This window comes from Falco rusticolus, chromosome 6, assembly GCF_015220075.1.
Source record: "Falco rusticolus isolate bFalRus1 chromosome 6, bFalRus1.pri, whole genome shotgun sequence".
In the NCBI taxonomy this organism is placed as follows: domain Eukaryota; kingdom Metazoa; phylum Chordata; class Aves; order Falconiformes; family Falconidae; genus Falco; species Falco rusticolus.
In genome coordinates this window covers 44,363,760-44,381,644 of record NC_051192.1, presented here as the reverse complement: position 1 = coordinate 44,381,644, position 17,885 = coordinate 44,363,760, and the positions used below count along the sequence as shown (strand labels likewise).

General features: G+C 37.7%; 1 protein-coding gene across 2 annotated transcripts in view; it reads right to left on the bottom strand.

Annotated features, from left to right (window-relative positions):
• Positions 1-426: 426 nt before the first annotated feature.
• Positions 427-17,885, bottom strand: part of RGS17 (regulator of G protein signaling 17) — a 76,254-nt gene continuing 58,795 nt past the window's right edge. Inside the window, exons 3-5 of one of the 2 annotated variants that reach the window (XM_037392989.1) lie at positions 8,871-8,960; positions 6,744-6,978; positions 427-3,031 (exon numbers count right to left, since the gene is read on the bottom strand). In XM_037392989.1, the coding sequence (XP_037248886.1) occupies positions 2,843-3,031; positions 6,744-6,978; positions 8,871-8,960 (514 nt within the window). In that variant the 3' untranslated portion in view covers positions 427-2,842. The remainder of the gene's footprint in view (positions 3,032-6,743; positions 6,979-8,870; positions 8,961-17,885) is intronic. The other variant, XM_037392990.1, reaches the window with a different exon arrangement.

The following is a 17,885-nucleotide window of genomic DNA, read 5'->3' as shown; positions in this document are numbered from 1 at the left end:
TGTCAATGTTGACAAGAACTTCTACCTGTGTGAAATATCTTATAAAGATAGCTTATGACTATCAGGTCACCATCAAATAGTAACATTAAGAATATTCAAGTCTACATTTGTAAAGACTTATGCATGCAGTTTTGTCTCTTACACCTTGTTTAGATGTGTGGACTAGATGTGCCTCAAACATCAACAAGCTTGAAATTACACTATGTAAATATATACATATATGATGCTGTATGTTTAGTACCACAGTAAATATAACTGTAATCAAATGATACTAGACATATGTAGGACCATAGTTAAATTCCAATTAAGAAAAAACCCAGAAAAAGTCATTGTTTCTAACAGTATTTCACAGCTGAAGGAGGCAGTCCTTTCTTACTGAATCCCCCCCCCCCTCAGGATTTGTAAACAATATAGCTATTATTCTACCAGTATAATAATTGAATGTTTTATTCATAATGGTAAGTAGCTAACCAACATGAATAAAGTTGTCATAACACAATAACACTTTCAGACAAAACAGGTATTTATTAAAAGAAACATTTATAAATATTTTGTCTTGCATTTTAAACTACATTTTCATAAATAACAATATTTAAAAGTGCTGAATATGGTAGGATAGTCAGCAACGCCACTGTAAACAGATTTGTTTTCCACTTTGCAGATTTTTTTTTTAGATCCCATTTTGTCAAACACTACAACAGTTAAAATATTTGCATAGGGAATAGAGAATAGCCCTTTTAATCATCTCCTGAATTCTATATAAATTACAAAACCAAATGAGTTTAAGAAACAGTTCGTTAAATTTTTTGTATATATATATCCAAAAAAAGCACACAGGTTTCAAGTAAAAAGAATGATTAAAAAATTCCCCAGACTTGCTATTTGAAGCATGTTCAATAAATTAAAAAAATGAGAGGTAGTAAAACAAAGGAAAAAAATAAGCCCCAGAAGATAAACGAAGACCTGCGTCCTACCAGTTACTGTATAGCAGCAGATCCGCCTGGGCAGCAGCGGCTCCAGCGAAAGCTGGCACCGGAGGCTGCCTGCAAGGAGTAACTGGGTGGTTGGAGCCAAGTGTGTTGGGGCTAGATTCAACTCACGGACACAACTGCCAGACCTTCTGGTCACCATCGAAAGCAATGGGCTTATGCCATGTTTAGTCCTATGTAAGCGAGAAGAACCTTGCCTCTTAAGTCTTAGTATAAGACCAGAGCTGTTAGTATTAAATATATATATACACACATACATACATACATACATGTATATATATATATTTTTAACAAGTATTCAAAGCCATTTCTTGGTATATCTATAGCAGTTTGTGAAGGATGCTAATGCTCATTTTGCTTGTATATGGTAGCTATGAAGATGGTTTTTTTTAAGTTCCAAGTCACTGTCTCTTTAAACATCAAAATGCATCCTGAAATTGGACATTTTTGACAAAAAGGCCAAGCAAACACCTATTAAAAACACCATGGCAGCCAAGCAATGGGAGTACTGTGCTGCCTTAGCTCTGATTAAGGGCTCAGTACAGGATTCTTTACCCAGGAAAGACACCCGTTGCGTTTCCATAGGCATTTTGCTTGGGTAAGGACTGTGGGTTTAGGAGCCCTTGAAGTTTGGTTTAATATTACTCTTGAAACCCCTTGTTTTCAAGGAGTTACTCAAAATCAATGAGGCTAGAAGCTAAGATAAGTCTTCTTTAACCCGCCACCTCGTAAAACATTACTTTGTTTAAAAACATTTTTTACCGGATTTAGCTTTCAGGAAAAAAAATAATCTTACAGGACAGATGCAATTCATCAAAATGTTCTAAAATGCTCTAAAATGCTACATGTAGGCAATCTTTTATTAAATTCCTTTATTCAAAAAACTAAATTATCAAGCTTTTTGTTTTTTCTTTTTGTTTTTGTGGTTTTTGTGTTTTTTTGGTTTTTTTTTTTTCTGAACTACATAACATTATACAACAGTGTTAGAACTGGATAGCCAGTCTTTAATAAATCAATTACAGTATCTGACATCTGAAATGTACATTGAAAATCTTTGTTCTTTTAACAATTAAACAATATCAGCGCATAGACTGTGTCACCCAGATATGGATCCCTTTAAGTGGTTTGTGCTTTTTTTTTTCTTCTTTTTTTTTCTTTCTTTTTTTTTGACATTGCAAACTTTGTAATGAAAATGCCACAGTTTTGGCAGTGAACAACCAGAGGAATCCTCTGCTTGATTTGTTTTAAATAAACAGTGATAAATAGCTCTTCTTTTCTGTACAGAAATATTGGCTTCAAAAAGTCAGTGTATTGTACTCAGTAGAACATGTTTAGTAATGCTACACCTTAAAAATTGGCTTTTTTCAGTTAGTGATGTTAAAAAATGCAAGCCTCTTTCTGGTTTGCTGCAATTGTTTCTATGTACCATAAGACTGTATTGCACAAAAAAAGTTCTTAAATACAGATATAATTTATGTTATTGGATTAAATATTGCAACAACTAAGTGATAAGTGAAGCAGTTTTACCTTGCACATGCAGTGTGAGGATACACAAGGAGACTGTTCATAAAACTACAAATACATCATTGCAATCTTGACTCCAGTAGGGTGAAAGGAGTGTGAAACAAATGTATTTTGGCAAATCCATTGCTCCCCTCCCGTGCCATCTCAAGCAAGGAGGACCTTGGTAAAAATGTAGACAGAGACCATAATATGTATTTGTTTTCTTCACAGTAGCCTGAGTAGTGCTAAACTGTAGTTCTCCAGGAACCCAGCTCCAGATGTTATTAAACTACTTTTCTTCCATCCCACCCACCCCAAAAAAATCAAGTTATTTTGTTTGAAAATTAAAACTAAGTTTCAGAAGTAGAGCCTGTAATACTTTCAACAAGAGACTTATAAATCTGAGAGTTCAAAAACCTTGGAAAAGAGTCTCTGTGCATTAGGGTGTATATCTGGAGTTGGGCATCTTCATACATGTGAGGGCTGGGATCCAGCAAGTTTCTGTTGATCACTTCTCTCACCCGGGAATCAAGACTAACCTGAAAAAGATAAGAAAAGACTAATCTTGAACAATAATGTCAGAAAGATTGTTATATGTTATATCGTTATTACTCAGGCCTCCATTGAACGTGTGAGTTTATCAGAGCCACCACACAATTACAGACTAAGACCGTTGACTCTACTTCAGTTTTGATGTGATCTCTGCATCCATCTTAAGATCTGTGAGATGAAATACAGCTGTATAACAGAATAAATACAGTACAGCTAAATAAAGCTCTGCAGTAACCTGGATTCCCAAAAATTATGTTATACTACCTTATTTTTTTTTTCCCATATTTATTTCTCTGAAAAGAATGTTGAATGACTCTCATTCAGAGAGCTGAAATTCAGAGAGATTTTTTTCCTGACCATATGTGGTTAAATCTTTAGAAGCTTTCTATTCAACATTCTCATCTGGCTGCCTTACACATTTTTTTTCTTTTTCTTTTTTTTTTTTTTTCAGGCACCGCACTTATTACTCACAAATTACCCACAGTTTTTTATAATTTTTATCATGTTAATCTCCCCATTAATATTAACTATTTCAGATTTGTTCTTCTTTTCAAGACTTTAACATCTGATAATTTGTACTTTCAGGATATCATATGTCCATATTGAAGTGGTTAGCAAGTTTCAATTTTAGCTTCTCATTTACTTTCTTTCCATTTGTAACGAACTCCAAAAAGGCCACATTACATTTGGGATGAATACTCAGAGGATTTTAGAATATCATTTAGAAATTTGAGTGAATGGACAGTTTATCCACAAAATGCTGTAAAACCAGTAAAATTAATGCCTTCCGGATTAAATGAAATTGCAGTAGCTGGAAAGCCCACTGGGGCTAGCAAGGGTTTACTCAGCTAAGAAGAAAAAGGCTAAAACTCTGAGTAGAGAAATACCAAGCACACATTAGTTAAGCTACTGTGATTTACACCAGGTTGCAGTCTGACCCTACTACTCTGTAACCCTATAAATACATATTGATGTTGTCTGAAGGATTGAATTCAACCCTGGAAAGCTCCATGAACCATGATACCTTGGTATGTGAGGGATGCTAACTGAGATGAAAACTCAGAACATGTGTGGATGTATGAGCTTGTGGGTTTTTATATGTGGTAAAGCAATGTCTTTGAAATACAGTGGTATGGTATAGTATGGAGGAGTAAATATAGATTTTCATTATATCTTCAGTACCAACTGTAGATTCTGTCATTGTCGGTTCGTTGGCATATTGGAGTATGTTGCTGCCACAGCAGGCTTTCTCCTCACACAGCTCTTTCTCCTCCAGTATTTGCTGTTACTTGTATCAGTTACAAAGCACAACTGTGATGCAGCCTAACTGTGGGTAAACTGTTGCCGATTCATGCTAGCAAACCGTACCTATTACTCCAGTACGCTGTCTCTGCAGAATAACCGTTATGGCTGCCTAATGCACACTCTCCACCCAAGCACTCATTTAGGCTTGCAGGCAGCACGCCGGGGCTGTGTGCCCGCCTTACGGATGGGCAGCAGTGCTGCATGAGCTGCCATGAACAGCCTTTCCCACCCTGGCTCTTCCTCTCCCTTGCGCTGGCACTGCTGTCTGGGCAGCCCCACAGCTAGCTGAGTTAAGGAATTGATCTATCTGAAAGTGGCATTTCTTTTCTATGCTGTTTTTCAACCCAGGCATTTTTCACTGTCTAACTGATGTAGCTGTGCGAGCAGGCCAGACTGCGCAGCAGGAATGAACAGACTGGTGAGGCTGCTCAGCCAGTGACCACCTGCCTACAGACACAACAGCGTGCAGGGGTGTAGTGTTATGGTAGTTTTGAGAAGCAGTGTTGCAGCCGTGTGTCTTCAGAATTTATTGAATAGATTTCAGTCCTAGAGCATTGCATTTCTGTAGCACAGAAATGACACACTAAGATTTAAGCAATTCTCTCCCTGACACACATGCACATGCATGTATCTTAGCAAAAACAGTCTGTGCAGCTAGCTAATTGGTTCTTCATTATCAAATATTATTGCTGGGATTAACAACTCGAATTTGGCAGGATGGTGGGGCTTTGTGCCATTGAATACAGTACAAGTTAATTGCATTTATAGAATGAAAAATAAAATTAATTATGGAACTATTAATTTACACTGTAGTTACTCAGTGAGTCATTAAAGCCAGATGGCAAAACTAGTTGGAATTACTAAAGGTATTTCCTTGCTAAGCAGATGAACACAGGGTATGTGTTTAGAACACTAAGACCTTCTGCCTCAATAACTTCATCACTGAACAAGTGATGCTACATATTTCAGCTTGTATGCTAAAAGATAAAATCTGGAACGGGATGCCTGAATGAACAAGAGCTTTTCAGCTCCTGTGCTGATCTAAAGCATTGCAAACAGTTCTTGTTTGCCTCTTAAGATTTCCAGTAGGAGCAGGGACAACTGGATTGATGACATCTGCACACGTCCAGTGCATCAAGTTTGTGAGTGGTTTTGTTAAATCTAAGTCAAACAACACTTAGTGGTTGAATTTTAACTGCTGGTTGATCTTAGCTTAAAAAGACAACTGAGCATTCAGCACATATATATGTACTAGAGATATTATAAGAAAATCTCATTATTAGCTTGCTGTACTGCTGGTTTTCTCACTCCGGAGCAAAAGTATACACTATAGCACAAGAGAAGATAATGGAGCTGTAAATTGCTGTTGGTTTCATTCATATGAATGAAGTTGCAAATTATTACTGAGTGCAGCACAGAAGTAAAATGTAGGAAGCAAGGTCCACAGTGAGTATAAAGTAGCATAACATCATTGAGTAGGTAGTCGGATGCAATGCACGAAATCAAGGGAAAGGAGCTAAAGGTACGTGACATGGCCTAAAAAAAGACTCTTCTATAGTGCTTATATATTTATGTATCTCACTATTCCAAGACATGGTTTTATAGGGGATGCTTTTTCTTTACTCCAGGTGAAGATAATTTCAGAATTTGCCTATTTCAGTTTAAGGATTATAGACAATCTTACGTAATTTCCCAGATATTATCATACCTTTCATTAGAGAAAATACATGGTCTCCATTCCTGGATTCTCACATAGGAATAACCAGTGCAAATTTGGACTTTCTCCGAGACAGCTGTTGCAAAAGATAAATCTGTAATGATTCTGATTTAAATTCCTTAGTTTTGCTGTCTTTTCTCCAGAAATCCATTTGCATTACTTACTCCCTCTCTCTGGCAGGCATGTAGCATTACTGAAGAAGCATACATAAGAAGAACATGATGGACATGTTGGAATAAGTCCAGAGGAGGGACACAAAGATGATCAGAGAGCTGGAGCACCTCTCACAGGTGCAAAAAAGAGGTGCAAAAGAGCAACTCTCTTTGAGCAACTTGGTCTAGTGGAAGTTGTCCCTTCCCATGGCAGGGGGTTTGGAACTAGATGATCTTTGAGGTCTCTTCCAACCCAAACCATCCTATGATTCTATACCTATTTCTCAGCCTTCTCTTACTGGAGTCTCTTGAGCCTTACAGAGAAATTTGAGGTGGTGTGGTCAATGATGCTAAATGACCCAGCACCTGTGTCTCTGCTTTTTCTGTCCCTTCCTTTCCTGATTTAATGTCCATACTAGACTTTCATCTGACAAATCAGGCAGACTTTGAGACCCCCATCTGGCAATCCAGGGTATAACATTTCTGCTTTAACAGAAAATGCAAATGTAGCATTTACAGCTTTACCTCTTTTGGTGATAGTATAGAAATGTAATCTTCATATATAAGTCTTGCTTTTTCTTCAATAACTTTCTTGTTCTGTTCCTTCTTTAGATCTTCACACGCAAGCCAGAAAAGCAGGTTCTCCTCACTATACTCTGTTCGAAGAAACTCTCTGAAAAGGTTCCTCCCAGCTGGTGTTTTCATCATCTTGTCAAAATTCTGAGACCAAGACAAAATTTCATCTGCAGTAGGGTTTTGGCTGCAAAAGCAAAGTATCATTACAAATATGCTTCTATTTTTTTAACAGTGTTTTCATACATTCATCCAAAAATTCTCCTTTCAACTGCACTTTAGTCCAGATTGAAAACTGGAAGCAAAAAGGCTTCAGCAGTGACAGGGGAATTTTGTTCAGTGTTCACTTGTGCATTCATTATCTCGATAGCCTACTGAACATGTTCAATGTTATAAGACATGTGCCTGGCTTTCTACAAGTTTTTTTACGAATGTTTTTAGCCATCAGACTCAAAGGCAAAATCCCACAACAGCATTCAATTCTTGCATCTGCAGTTAAAGGAGATGTGATTTCAGGGAGCTGGCAATAGACTCCCCTTCATGGGGGGGTTAGGTGACACCTGATGTCCCTGCCTGCTTCTGATGGTGTTTGGCCAATCACTGGCTGCCACATGATTTGGTTCAGGAAGGACAAGAAAAACAAAAGGCTCTTGGCAGCCAAGAGCATACTAATGAGGCCCAACAAAATAGTAATTCAGAGAGCTTTTAAATTAGCATATTTCTCTGTGCTTGTACACAAGGGTTGCTAAGTTTCCCTCTGCTTAGTGCTATTGACCTGAATTATGATCTATTGGCATGAGATGTGATGGACGTGGCTGGCAAAACTGGAAAGAGAAGAAATGGGAAAAAGTCCTTATTCCCATTTTCTGCTGGGAAGTATTCATGGGTTGTAAGAGTGGACGCACTAGATAAGTGAACAGAAGACTAACTTGCGTCACTAATCCATTAATGTACCAATGAATAGCTTCAGAAGGTAATACTCCAAATTACTTAACAACAATTAAATATGGTTTCAAACTTAATTCTGAGCACTAACTCTCCCCTTCCTGATAGGATCCAACACAAGAGCTTTACTAGCTGTTCTTAATAGCTTCTCTGTAATCATGTTGCACAGTAAATGATGTTTGTCTATATGATTTCTCTTCAAGTCCATTTATCAATTCTTACTCTGCATGCAAGGCAGACTGGATGATGGGAGGCTCTTTGTGATAGCTTTTCAGCAGTCCAAAAGGCATAACAAATAAGAATGTCTTTAAAATATCCAGCAAAATAATTGTAATCTGAAGCAAAAAGTATGATTTGAAGGTGAAAAGTCCTCTCTCTAAGGAGGGTGAAAAGAACCTGCTGAGGTGGATGGAGCCAACAAGCCACCTGTGGTCCCTCATTGTCTATTGGGAAGCAATCTTCACTACAGTATTTTGTGGAAATTTCTGACATTGTCCTTTCATAAATGACCATGAATAGGAAAGAAGACAATAAGTTGTTTGGGTTGATCATACCTTCAATCATATCCCCTAGAGTTACATTTTCATTCACTTTTTACGGAATTAGAGAATTCAAGGACACTGATAATAGATTAGTGTTTTTCTCAACTCAATAAACAGGGGCCCAAGTTTCAGACAGAAACAGAAGCTCAGACTTTTAGTTTTTCAAGGTATGTGTTTCCTTGGTTAATTCCAGTGAAACCATACTCCAAGCTGTTTTATGAAAGGTAGCCATGTTAAAAATCTGACTGTGAAGTACCCTTGTGACCATTAGTTTTTCTTCTTGTTTGGATAAACAGAAGAAAATGATTCCACAGGTAGCAGAGGCTTCTTACAGGTCTGTGGAACCACTCATGCACCTCCCATTCCTCCCCACAGTTCTTCCCCACAAATAAGAAACTGTAAGTGAGCCTGCCTTCTGAATGTCTCTGCTGGCATTGCATTGTCAGGACAGATTTTGCTTCCTTTTGTGTAGATTTTTTTTGAGGAAAAGTAGTCAAAAGGACATTTCCAAAGCATAAAACCCAAGACAATTCTTGCTATTACTTATAGGCAAATTAAAAACATTTACTAGACAATAGTTTGACCAACTTACCATTCTTCTATGACTTGGATACTCTCCATTTTGGTCGTATGTGTTGGCCTTCCTGCACTGTCTCCTCTATCTTCATTCCTAACAGTGAGGCTGCAATGTAGTACAACACTTTATTTTGTCTAGAGAAAGTTAATTTAAAACAATGACTATAGTAATTGTAAACTTCTAAAAGTTATAAAAATATTGAAACATTCATTTTGCACTCTTGCCCATAAAATTGTGGAAAGAAATTTTTGATAATGGCTTTTCCCTTTAATTCTGATGAATATTAATTAACAGGTGCTATTAGTATGTGTAATTTCTTACAAGCTCACAGTTTATCCACTGAAAGATGGACACAAACTTAGAGGTCACTTTTTGAGTGATTTGACTTAGTAAATTGAGAATACTAGTAAGAATAAAGGTAGAAGGGATGAGAATATCTGAACTGGAAATTGATGAGGCTTTGGTGCCCCACCAGTTCTGGATGGTTGTTCATTCTTTATGAACGTTCCCTTTTTTGTCTCCTGGATATGGTGGCAGTAGATGGCTCAGATACAGAACGCAGTGTGAGGCTGCCTCTTATGATTTCCTCCTCTGATCTAAATTTGCTTTTCGTTCCAAAAAGTAAAACTTACTGGCCTCCCAGCAGAAAGGTGTCCATTACCCTCATCTTACCACAAGACAGAAAAAGAAAGACTTCCTTTATGTAAGGATGTTTTTAATTTTTTTTCCCTTCTTTTTTTGAGCTGGTAACTATCATCACACATTTTTATGCAAATACCTTTTTAATTGAATTTGCTTTAGTGGTAGTGAATTCCTCTGTGTGTGCTCCTTGTGAATGTTCTGGAACATGGTATTGTCAGCAAGAACACAATTCCTGATAACTAATGTAATAAATCACCTTTTGAATGACATAAGTATTCATATTAGAAACTTCGTTCCAATAATTAAGAAGTGGAACATAGTAAGGAGATGGAGATCTCCCTTTATCAGGTGTTACCTATGTGTCCAATTGAGAGAAGACAAGCAACCAAGCAAAGTTCCCCCCTCCCAGTCTCAGGAGAGCTCATATTTTGAATATTGAGGACCATACAATGATGCTTTCAATCATCCTCAGCAGCAATATACAAAAACGTGTTGGTAGCATGAAGCTTCTCCCTCCCCCACTAACCTGAATTACTTCTGCTCAGATCTAAGAAGAAATCCTAGCTTCGAGGTGTTTTTAGCACAAGTAACCTTTCTTTCTAGCCCCTCTGCATTTATGAGTTTCTTCAACATTTTTTCAAGCATTTGGCTGAGTTAAGAGGTGATCTCAAATACTCTCTGAGAAGTGGAAGTTTAAGCTCCCAGGTAAAGCAGAGCACATATTAAGACTTAAACATTACAAAGACGTACACTTTCAAATGAAGCTGTTTGATACTGGTTGCTCCTTCACTTACCTGCCAAGACCTTAGTTCAGGCCCTTGGTCCTGCTTCCCCTGTTACAGCGTAGGAATGCAGCTCCAGTGCTGCTAAGGTGTTAGGGTGTCATCAACCGCTGCAGGAGAAACAACACATCCTGAACTCTGGGGTTGGCAGGTAAAAAGCCTTTCCATCTCCTCTGACCTGTTGCTTGTCAGTCTATAGAGGGAGCTCCCAGGAAAGCCAGTGGGAGTTCCGTATACAGGAGGAGAAAAAAAAAGGACCATCCACTTTCTGTCTTGTAATCTTTAAGTCCACACATGTAACTGCTTAGGATCACATTGAATATGGCTGGAGCACAAAGTTGGGGTGAGGGAGAAGCAGGGAAGGCACAAAACTTCTCTTTCTCCCTCCCTCCCTCCTTTGCAGTCCATAGGGAGAGCAGCATTTGTCTTCTCTGCTGGATGTGGAGACCTGAGTGTCTTTTGGTTCCATGGAAGAGTAACGCCATGGAAGGAGGAAATGGCTTGTGTAGGTTGGAATGTAACAGGGTGTTCACCTGAGACTGTCCAAAAGAGAATGAAGCTGCCCATTTTCTTTCCTCCATCACATGAACAACAGTTAAAATGCACCAAGGTAATTTGCTTGTTGGGCAGTAGACATCCAAGATTTGGATGCAGAGCCTTACTGGAAGTAGAAAGTGACTCATCTGAGAGCAGCTAATCTACACTGCTAATTTAATTTGATGTCTGGGATCAAATACTGTTTGTTTTGCTCATGCAAAATCTCTGCTAAACTTAGGAAAACAAACATGGGCTGATGAAGGTGGAACCTAAGCAGTGTGTGGTAAGTAAGAAAGAGAAACAGGAAAATGAAAAGAAAGTCAGGTTAACTTCATTGTACTTTTATATCAAAGGAGCAACAGATAGGCCCTATGCATTTGATTTCCTACAAGACTACATCTCAGCAAAAAGTTCAGCTGGTGGTCCCAGAGTGTAGCGTGCAGTTTTCTGGTACCTATATCAGACTGATAATGCAAGGCACACACTTGACCCTAATTTCTTCATCTCACCATTCATAGCTGGAGTTCAATGGCTGAAGTTAGTCAGAGTTGCAAAACAGGGAAGACTCTAAAGAAAGAAGTGTTATACTTGGTTGGAACAATTTCTCAATTTTGGATATTGTATTTAAAACTGTGCTAAATTTATAATACATCTTGGCCTAAATTCTGCATTATGTTTCCAGTGATAAACACTAGCACTACATTTCAACTTTTATTTATCTGCATCTGTCAAAGCTGGAGTTCCATTGGATACATTACTTCTGATATGTTTTTGCTGTGAAAGAAACCATCATTTTTATACAGAAGTACATCCAATTCAGACATATTCTGTTTTCACTCAAGGAACTGGTTCATGTTTACTTAGAAAAAAATTTAAATATTTGCACATTTGTGACTGCAAAGCTAATTTGAAAGCAGCCTTTAAATAACTGATCACAATAACAGATTGCTACCTTTTACCTCAAGATGACCACACTGCATTGCTATTTACTATGTTGCTATCTTCAGTTGAAAATACCCTGTCTGCTCACATTTCTCAGTGGAATTCAAGCAGCCCTCAGCAGCAAAAGCACTCTGCACATCTGAAGTTGGTGTCCTTGACATATAATTCCATCGTGGAAGCTAGCTGATTATGTCAAAACAATTATGCTGTATAGTGTAAAGCTAAACAGAGGAAAAGTAACAGGATAAAGATTAACAAAATGATCTTTACTTAGTTAAGTCTTTAAGAAGAGGAAATGGCTGACATGCCTTATCAAAAAGTAGTTGAATGAAAGGGAGGTATTCTGGAGAGACATTTGATGTAAAGTAACATATATGGTACCATTATTATTTATTAGCTGGAGTACCTCCTGCAGATATCTTTAAAATTTAGAGACATAAATTACCGATGATAAAAGCAAAACCAACAAAAGTTCTAATGCTTTGAAAAAGAGAGAGTTTAAGTGGAAAGCACAAGCACTGGTTTGTTTTCTGTTCCCATGGAAAGTTAGTTCTGCCTATTTTTATGCTGATTTTATTGCTCTGGAGGGTATGGTAAAAAGTACTTCAGTAAACCCAGGTGGCCTGAGCTTGATGTACCTTTCACACATATCTTGTTCCTGACTTCTACAAAAACGATTGTTTCTGTAACTACTGTAATAGTATTATTATGGCTAGTTTCTGTTTGGAGTTAGTGCATTTCTACTTTGCAACTTCACAGACTTTTAAAGTAAAAATGCTAATGACCAGGGAGTAATGCTAATGACTACTTGAAGAAGTATACAAATTCAACACATTACCACATATAAGGTTAAACTGTTCCAAGTTCCTAGCTGATGTGTTTTTGGAGGATCTACTGGGATTCAGAAAACCAATCTTTATTTATTTAGCCACTATTATTCAGCTGTTAATATTCATGTTCAGCAATTAAATAATTGTCCCATTGAGTAATTACTTAACTAAATCAGTATTGCAGGGCAGTGGTGCATGGTAAAAAAGCCAAGGTAACTGGATAAAATCATCAAGAGAGTTGGACTACTTAAGAGCAAAAATCTCACTGACTTTTCCTCCAGGTGTTTCCAGCCAGTGGTTTTAGCCTTTTTAAAAATGTTGCATAGCATCCCTACTTTCTACTGCCATTAAGAAACTGAAAATAATATAGAGCTTGGAGCTGATCTTTCATTCTCTGTATATCCAGTAATCAAATAGTCTTTAATTGCTTTCCAAGGGTCAGATTTTCATGTATCAGTAGCCTAAATCAGGTGAATCGGTGAAATTCCTGTTATCACTATGGCAAGAAAACTATGCCGATGTGGCAGGTGCTAAGATTAATATTCTGCCCATACAAGACTAACACCAGTTACTATTCACTCAGGTATTTTCTCAGTTATGTGCATCATATGCCATATATCATCACAGTATTTTGCAATTATGTCTGGCATTGAAGACAACCTGAGAATTAAAGCGTCTTGCCTTACGTGTGTTTTTTGTGCTACTATGAAGGTAAGGAGTAGAAATCAAACTGGGATGCTCTGAACTAGTTGGTAGGCTACTGGGTTGCCATTCAGATCTGTGCTCAATTCCTACTTCTTGGCTGAAGTTTGTAGATGCTAGGCCCTGCAGGGCAAAGATTACATTTTAGGCTGAATCGGTGTATGTCACACAGTAGGGCCATGAGCCCTTCAGCCACCACTGTAACACAAAAACCTTCCCTATTCCAGCCCAAAGGCCACGCGAAGTCAGTTGCACATACATAATCTAAAGGCAGGATTCGGTTTTCAGATTAAAATCAATCTAAGATACTCTGGATAATAGATGTTCTGACATGTTTCTTTCACTGATCTACCCTTTGAAAGAGTGTATCACACTGGCACTGCTCTTCACCTTATCCTACTCCTAGGAATTTTTATTATCAACAGACCAAGAGACAAAATATTTTTAAGGCAGAGGTCCAAAAGCCAAGAAGCATTTTTTTGATGCTTGCATCCAGCTTCCAGTGCAAGAGAGCTACAGGCAGGACTGCCATAACTTAAATAATGGTGATTTAGTAGATGCAGATTAAGTGGAGGCTTTCTTAAAAAACCACAATTCCCACCCTCTCAAAAACCACAAGAGATCAAGATTTCATTGTGATTTTAAAATTCCACTGGAAGATGATGTAAAATGGCCATTCACCTAAAGTGTTGACAAACACAGGCTGAATTTACCAAACAGGGTCATTTGGAGGAGGAAATCCCCTCCTTTAAACAAGCAGGTTAGTGCACTCGTTCGGGATTTGAAAGGACCGTTCCTGTGGGAATGCGGTGGGGTAGATGTCTTTCAAGCTATTCTGATGAAGCTATTCCAGTTCGACGAAAATAACAGAAAACTCAAGGCAGAAATGGGCAACTCTTAACTTACTGGCAAATCATCATGTAATGAATACTTTTAAGCATTTTATATAAAACACATCATTGAGGGCAGAGCCTGAAAACAAGATGATAAGATCAGTGCATTTTCCTAAAGTAAGGGGAAGCCAGTTTTGAAAACCACCTGAGACAAAGATGGGCACCAACCCTGTATCTTTCACCAGCTGGATAAATACCTTCACTCTTCAACGCAGAGTAGTTGTGCCCCTGCCCATCTCCAAGCTCTTTGATGCCTTTATTTATATTATAAGTGGCTGGCTTAAAACATGCTATATGAACACAAATGTGATTTTTCTGGTTTTAATTCAGATACAGAAAAAGTGCATGCCAGCATCTTTTTCATTTTTGATTATGGTTCAATCTGACTAGACTGTCTTCAGTTCTGTGGTTCAAGTCAGTCTTCGAAAAACAACTGTTTGCACAGCTCTGTTCACAAGCTTACTCCTACATGCTGAAGCAGGCTCTGATAGAAGTCAGAGATGGATGTGGTCCCTGTATGCTGTATGATCATGCAATAGACAACTATATTGTCACTCTTCAATTTCTTCTATGAAACCAAAGATTTTTTTTTTCTGACACCTTGTTTTTCCTGACAGCTGGAATACTTAAGTCTTATGGCAGTGAAAACTAGTCAGGGCTGTTTGTTTATGAACAGAGGAGCATAATGGTTTTGCTAACTGTAAAGCAGTAATAATGAAAAATAACTGCAATATTATCATGATCTATTAATAAAGAACAACACAGCTATGTTAATCTCAAAATCACTTAGAGTCTAGTCAGTAATGCTATCTTGTCTCCCCATTTTAATAGCACAAAAATAGGTATCCATGAGAATGAAATGTTAGATAGACAATATTATCCCAGGATAACTTTTTTTTTTAAGCTGAATGAATGGCTAAACCCCTGCTTCTATCAAAGTGAGGAAAACAATTCACTTTTTGTTAGAATAAGTGAGTAACATCCAGAATAATTATTCTCAGAAAAGCTAGAGCTAGATTTATTATTTTTATGAAGAAGTGATGCTTTGCACTAGATATTTTCATAGGCTCAGATGAACTTGCATTATATCCTTCAGGCCCCTGGCTGTATTAGAAAGGGGATGCATCAGTCATCAAAGCCATGTGTTGTGGTCTCCTATCTCTAACCTCTGAGAATTTATCTCCTTGTAAGAATAGCAGACTTAAGCACTCAAGACCATTGTAATAATACTAGTATATGCAAAGCATAAAATGTAGAGCAAACTTTGGCCAAATAAGTGTCACTAAATGATTTCTGGAGTGGAGGCTTGTGTGGACCCCTGCAGGTCTGCAAGGCCAGCATAAGTGACCTGCAGTTCATCCACAGAAAGATGTGAAACAGTAAAAATTGCAAACTTGGTATTTCCATATGTCTGCATTGGTTGTCCATGAGAAACTTCGAAGAGGAATAGTGGTCAAGAGCCTTTCGAGTCATTTACTCAAATTGATCAGAATCTGGTCTTAACTCAGTCAGCAGAACATGATAATTTCGTTCCAAAGAAGAAACATCAACATAAATGTGAACCTTTTTTTCTTTTTCTTTTTCTTTTTTTTTTTTTTTTTTTAGTGTCCATCCTAGTTCTTTAATGAGATAAGATTTACAGATTTTCACTGAATTCAGTAAAGAAATGTAGGATGTAAAATTTTTTACTGAAAAAAAGACTTTAATGAAAAAAAGCTACATCCTTCTCTGAGTGAAAAAGGAATTGTCTTGTGCTTAAAACTAAATGATGGAGATGGTGTTTAGCGAACTGACACAGGAAGGCAATCTGTTGGGGAGAAGCCAACAATTACCATAAGGCTATAATCAGCCTACTTGGCAGTGTCCACTGAAACTATAAACTCCTTTCAAAGACTGCAGGTACCTGTGGTGCTAAGTTTTCTGAGTGCCAGAGTTACATTTGCCTTAGGTGAAAAGATGGTGCAAGAGACCTGTATAATCCAAATGGGTTTTAAAAGAAAAAAACCCAAACAAGCATAGACTCCAGCTTGGATTCAGCTGTTTTAGAGTGAAAAAAAAAATGTGTTTGCAAGGAGGATTTATAAATTTGAGGTCTCATTCTGCAAGACTTACCTCCTGTAAGAAAAAAAAACCCCAAACAAATATTCTGTGTTGGTTTCTTTTAAATAATGCAAGTATTTGCACGGCTAGCATCCTGGAGATTTTGTATTACAGCTGAAAATCCTCCAATATTTCAAAGATTCAGATGGAGGAATGTGGAGTCACAAACTTCCCAGCTCTTTTTTCAGCTTACACTGTGGTCTCATCATTTTGACCTGTAACCATAAAAGCCACCATGATAGGTCACAAAAAGTAAAATAAAAATGAAACAAATGATAAACACAGATGCTTTGTCTCTTCCAACAGCTAGAAAACATTCAATTTCCTTCTTTGCAATTTTCCTTGGTGGTATTTTTCCCCCCTCAATTCATTTTGCTGTGTTGTAGTGTGCTGTACTTCAGATTTTTTCCTTTTTCCCCATCTCTTTGTTTGAAGAGCATGCAGCTGAGAAACAGTCTGTAACAGACGGCTGGGCACTTGTGTGTGCCGTGAATGTGCTTTCAACTGAAAAGCCTAGATGCTTTGCTCAGGATCCAGTAATAGGAAATGCAGTCAGACTTCTGGCTCCCATATGCACCTTTCTGCATACCATAAATCCTGTGGGCCAAGGAGGAGCTCAAGGTGGAAACATTCTGGTCTGATTTTTGCTACCTGCGATGGATGCAGAAACTGCTTCATAGGCCCTTCCACTGGGGTTTTATAGAGAATGCAGCTGGCTGGAACTGAGTTTGTGTTCTGCACAGATTTGACAGTTAAAAGATAACTTACTTCTGAATTGGTTTTTCCACAAAACAGTGTTTGTAGGAAAGTTTAAAATTAATGAAATTTCCTAATTTGTTTTGATGGTTTTTCAAATAATTATAATTACATTTTTAAATGAAATAATCAGGTGCCTTGGTCTCATTCATTGTTGGTGACTTATTCTAACTAGTCTTTCATAAGTAATTCTAGTTAATGTAATCAAATCATAGATTTAAATGAAATATTGTGCCTAACTTTGAAAAGCTCTGTAGAAAAATTCTGTTCTGTCATAGTAGATGTTTTTCTCAGTAAGCTTTCTGATTACTGAGACTTTCTAGTAAGAAAACAGTTCATCAGGAAATCCAGCAGCTATATATGTTAAATTTATGATATATGGAGTTTATTAGAACCTCATCTCTCAGAGTCCTGCAAACAGTTGGCAGCCCCACCTTTCACTCAGAACCATGTTTATACTAAGAACTGTGGCGAGCAGCTTGAAGATCAATGTCTTATAGTATCAAAATCCCAAAACACAGTAAAACCTGCATTTGTTTTTTTGGGTTATTTTGAAGTTAAGTTTTTTGGGGTTGTTTTGAGATTTTTAGAAGAGTGGCATTGATGTGGAGTGTACGGACATAGGAACAGAGATGTGGTCTAAAGCCTTATGCCTGCACACAAGTATGTTGGCCCGTTCACCGTCATTATTTCTGAAACCCGCGCTGTAGCAGCAAGCCAGGGGTGACTGAAGGAATCGCTGACAATTTTCCTGTCTTTGTTCTGTAGTGCTGCTTTTACAGTGCTATTTACACTTTTCTGTATGAAGGAATAGCTTTTAGCCCTGTGCAATATTTGAGAGTTTAG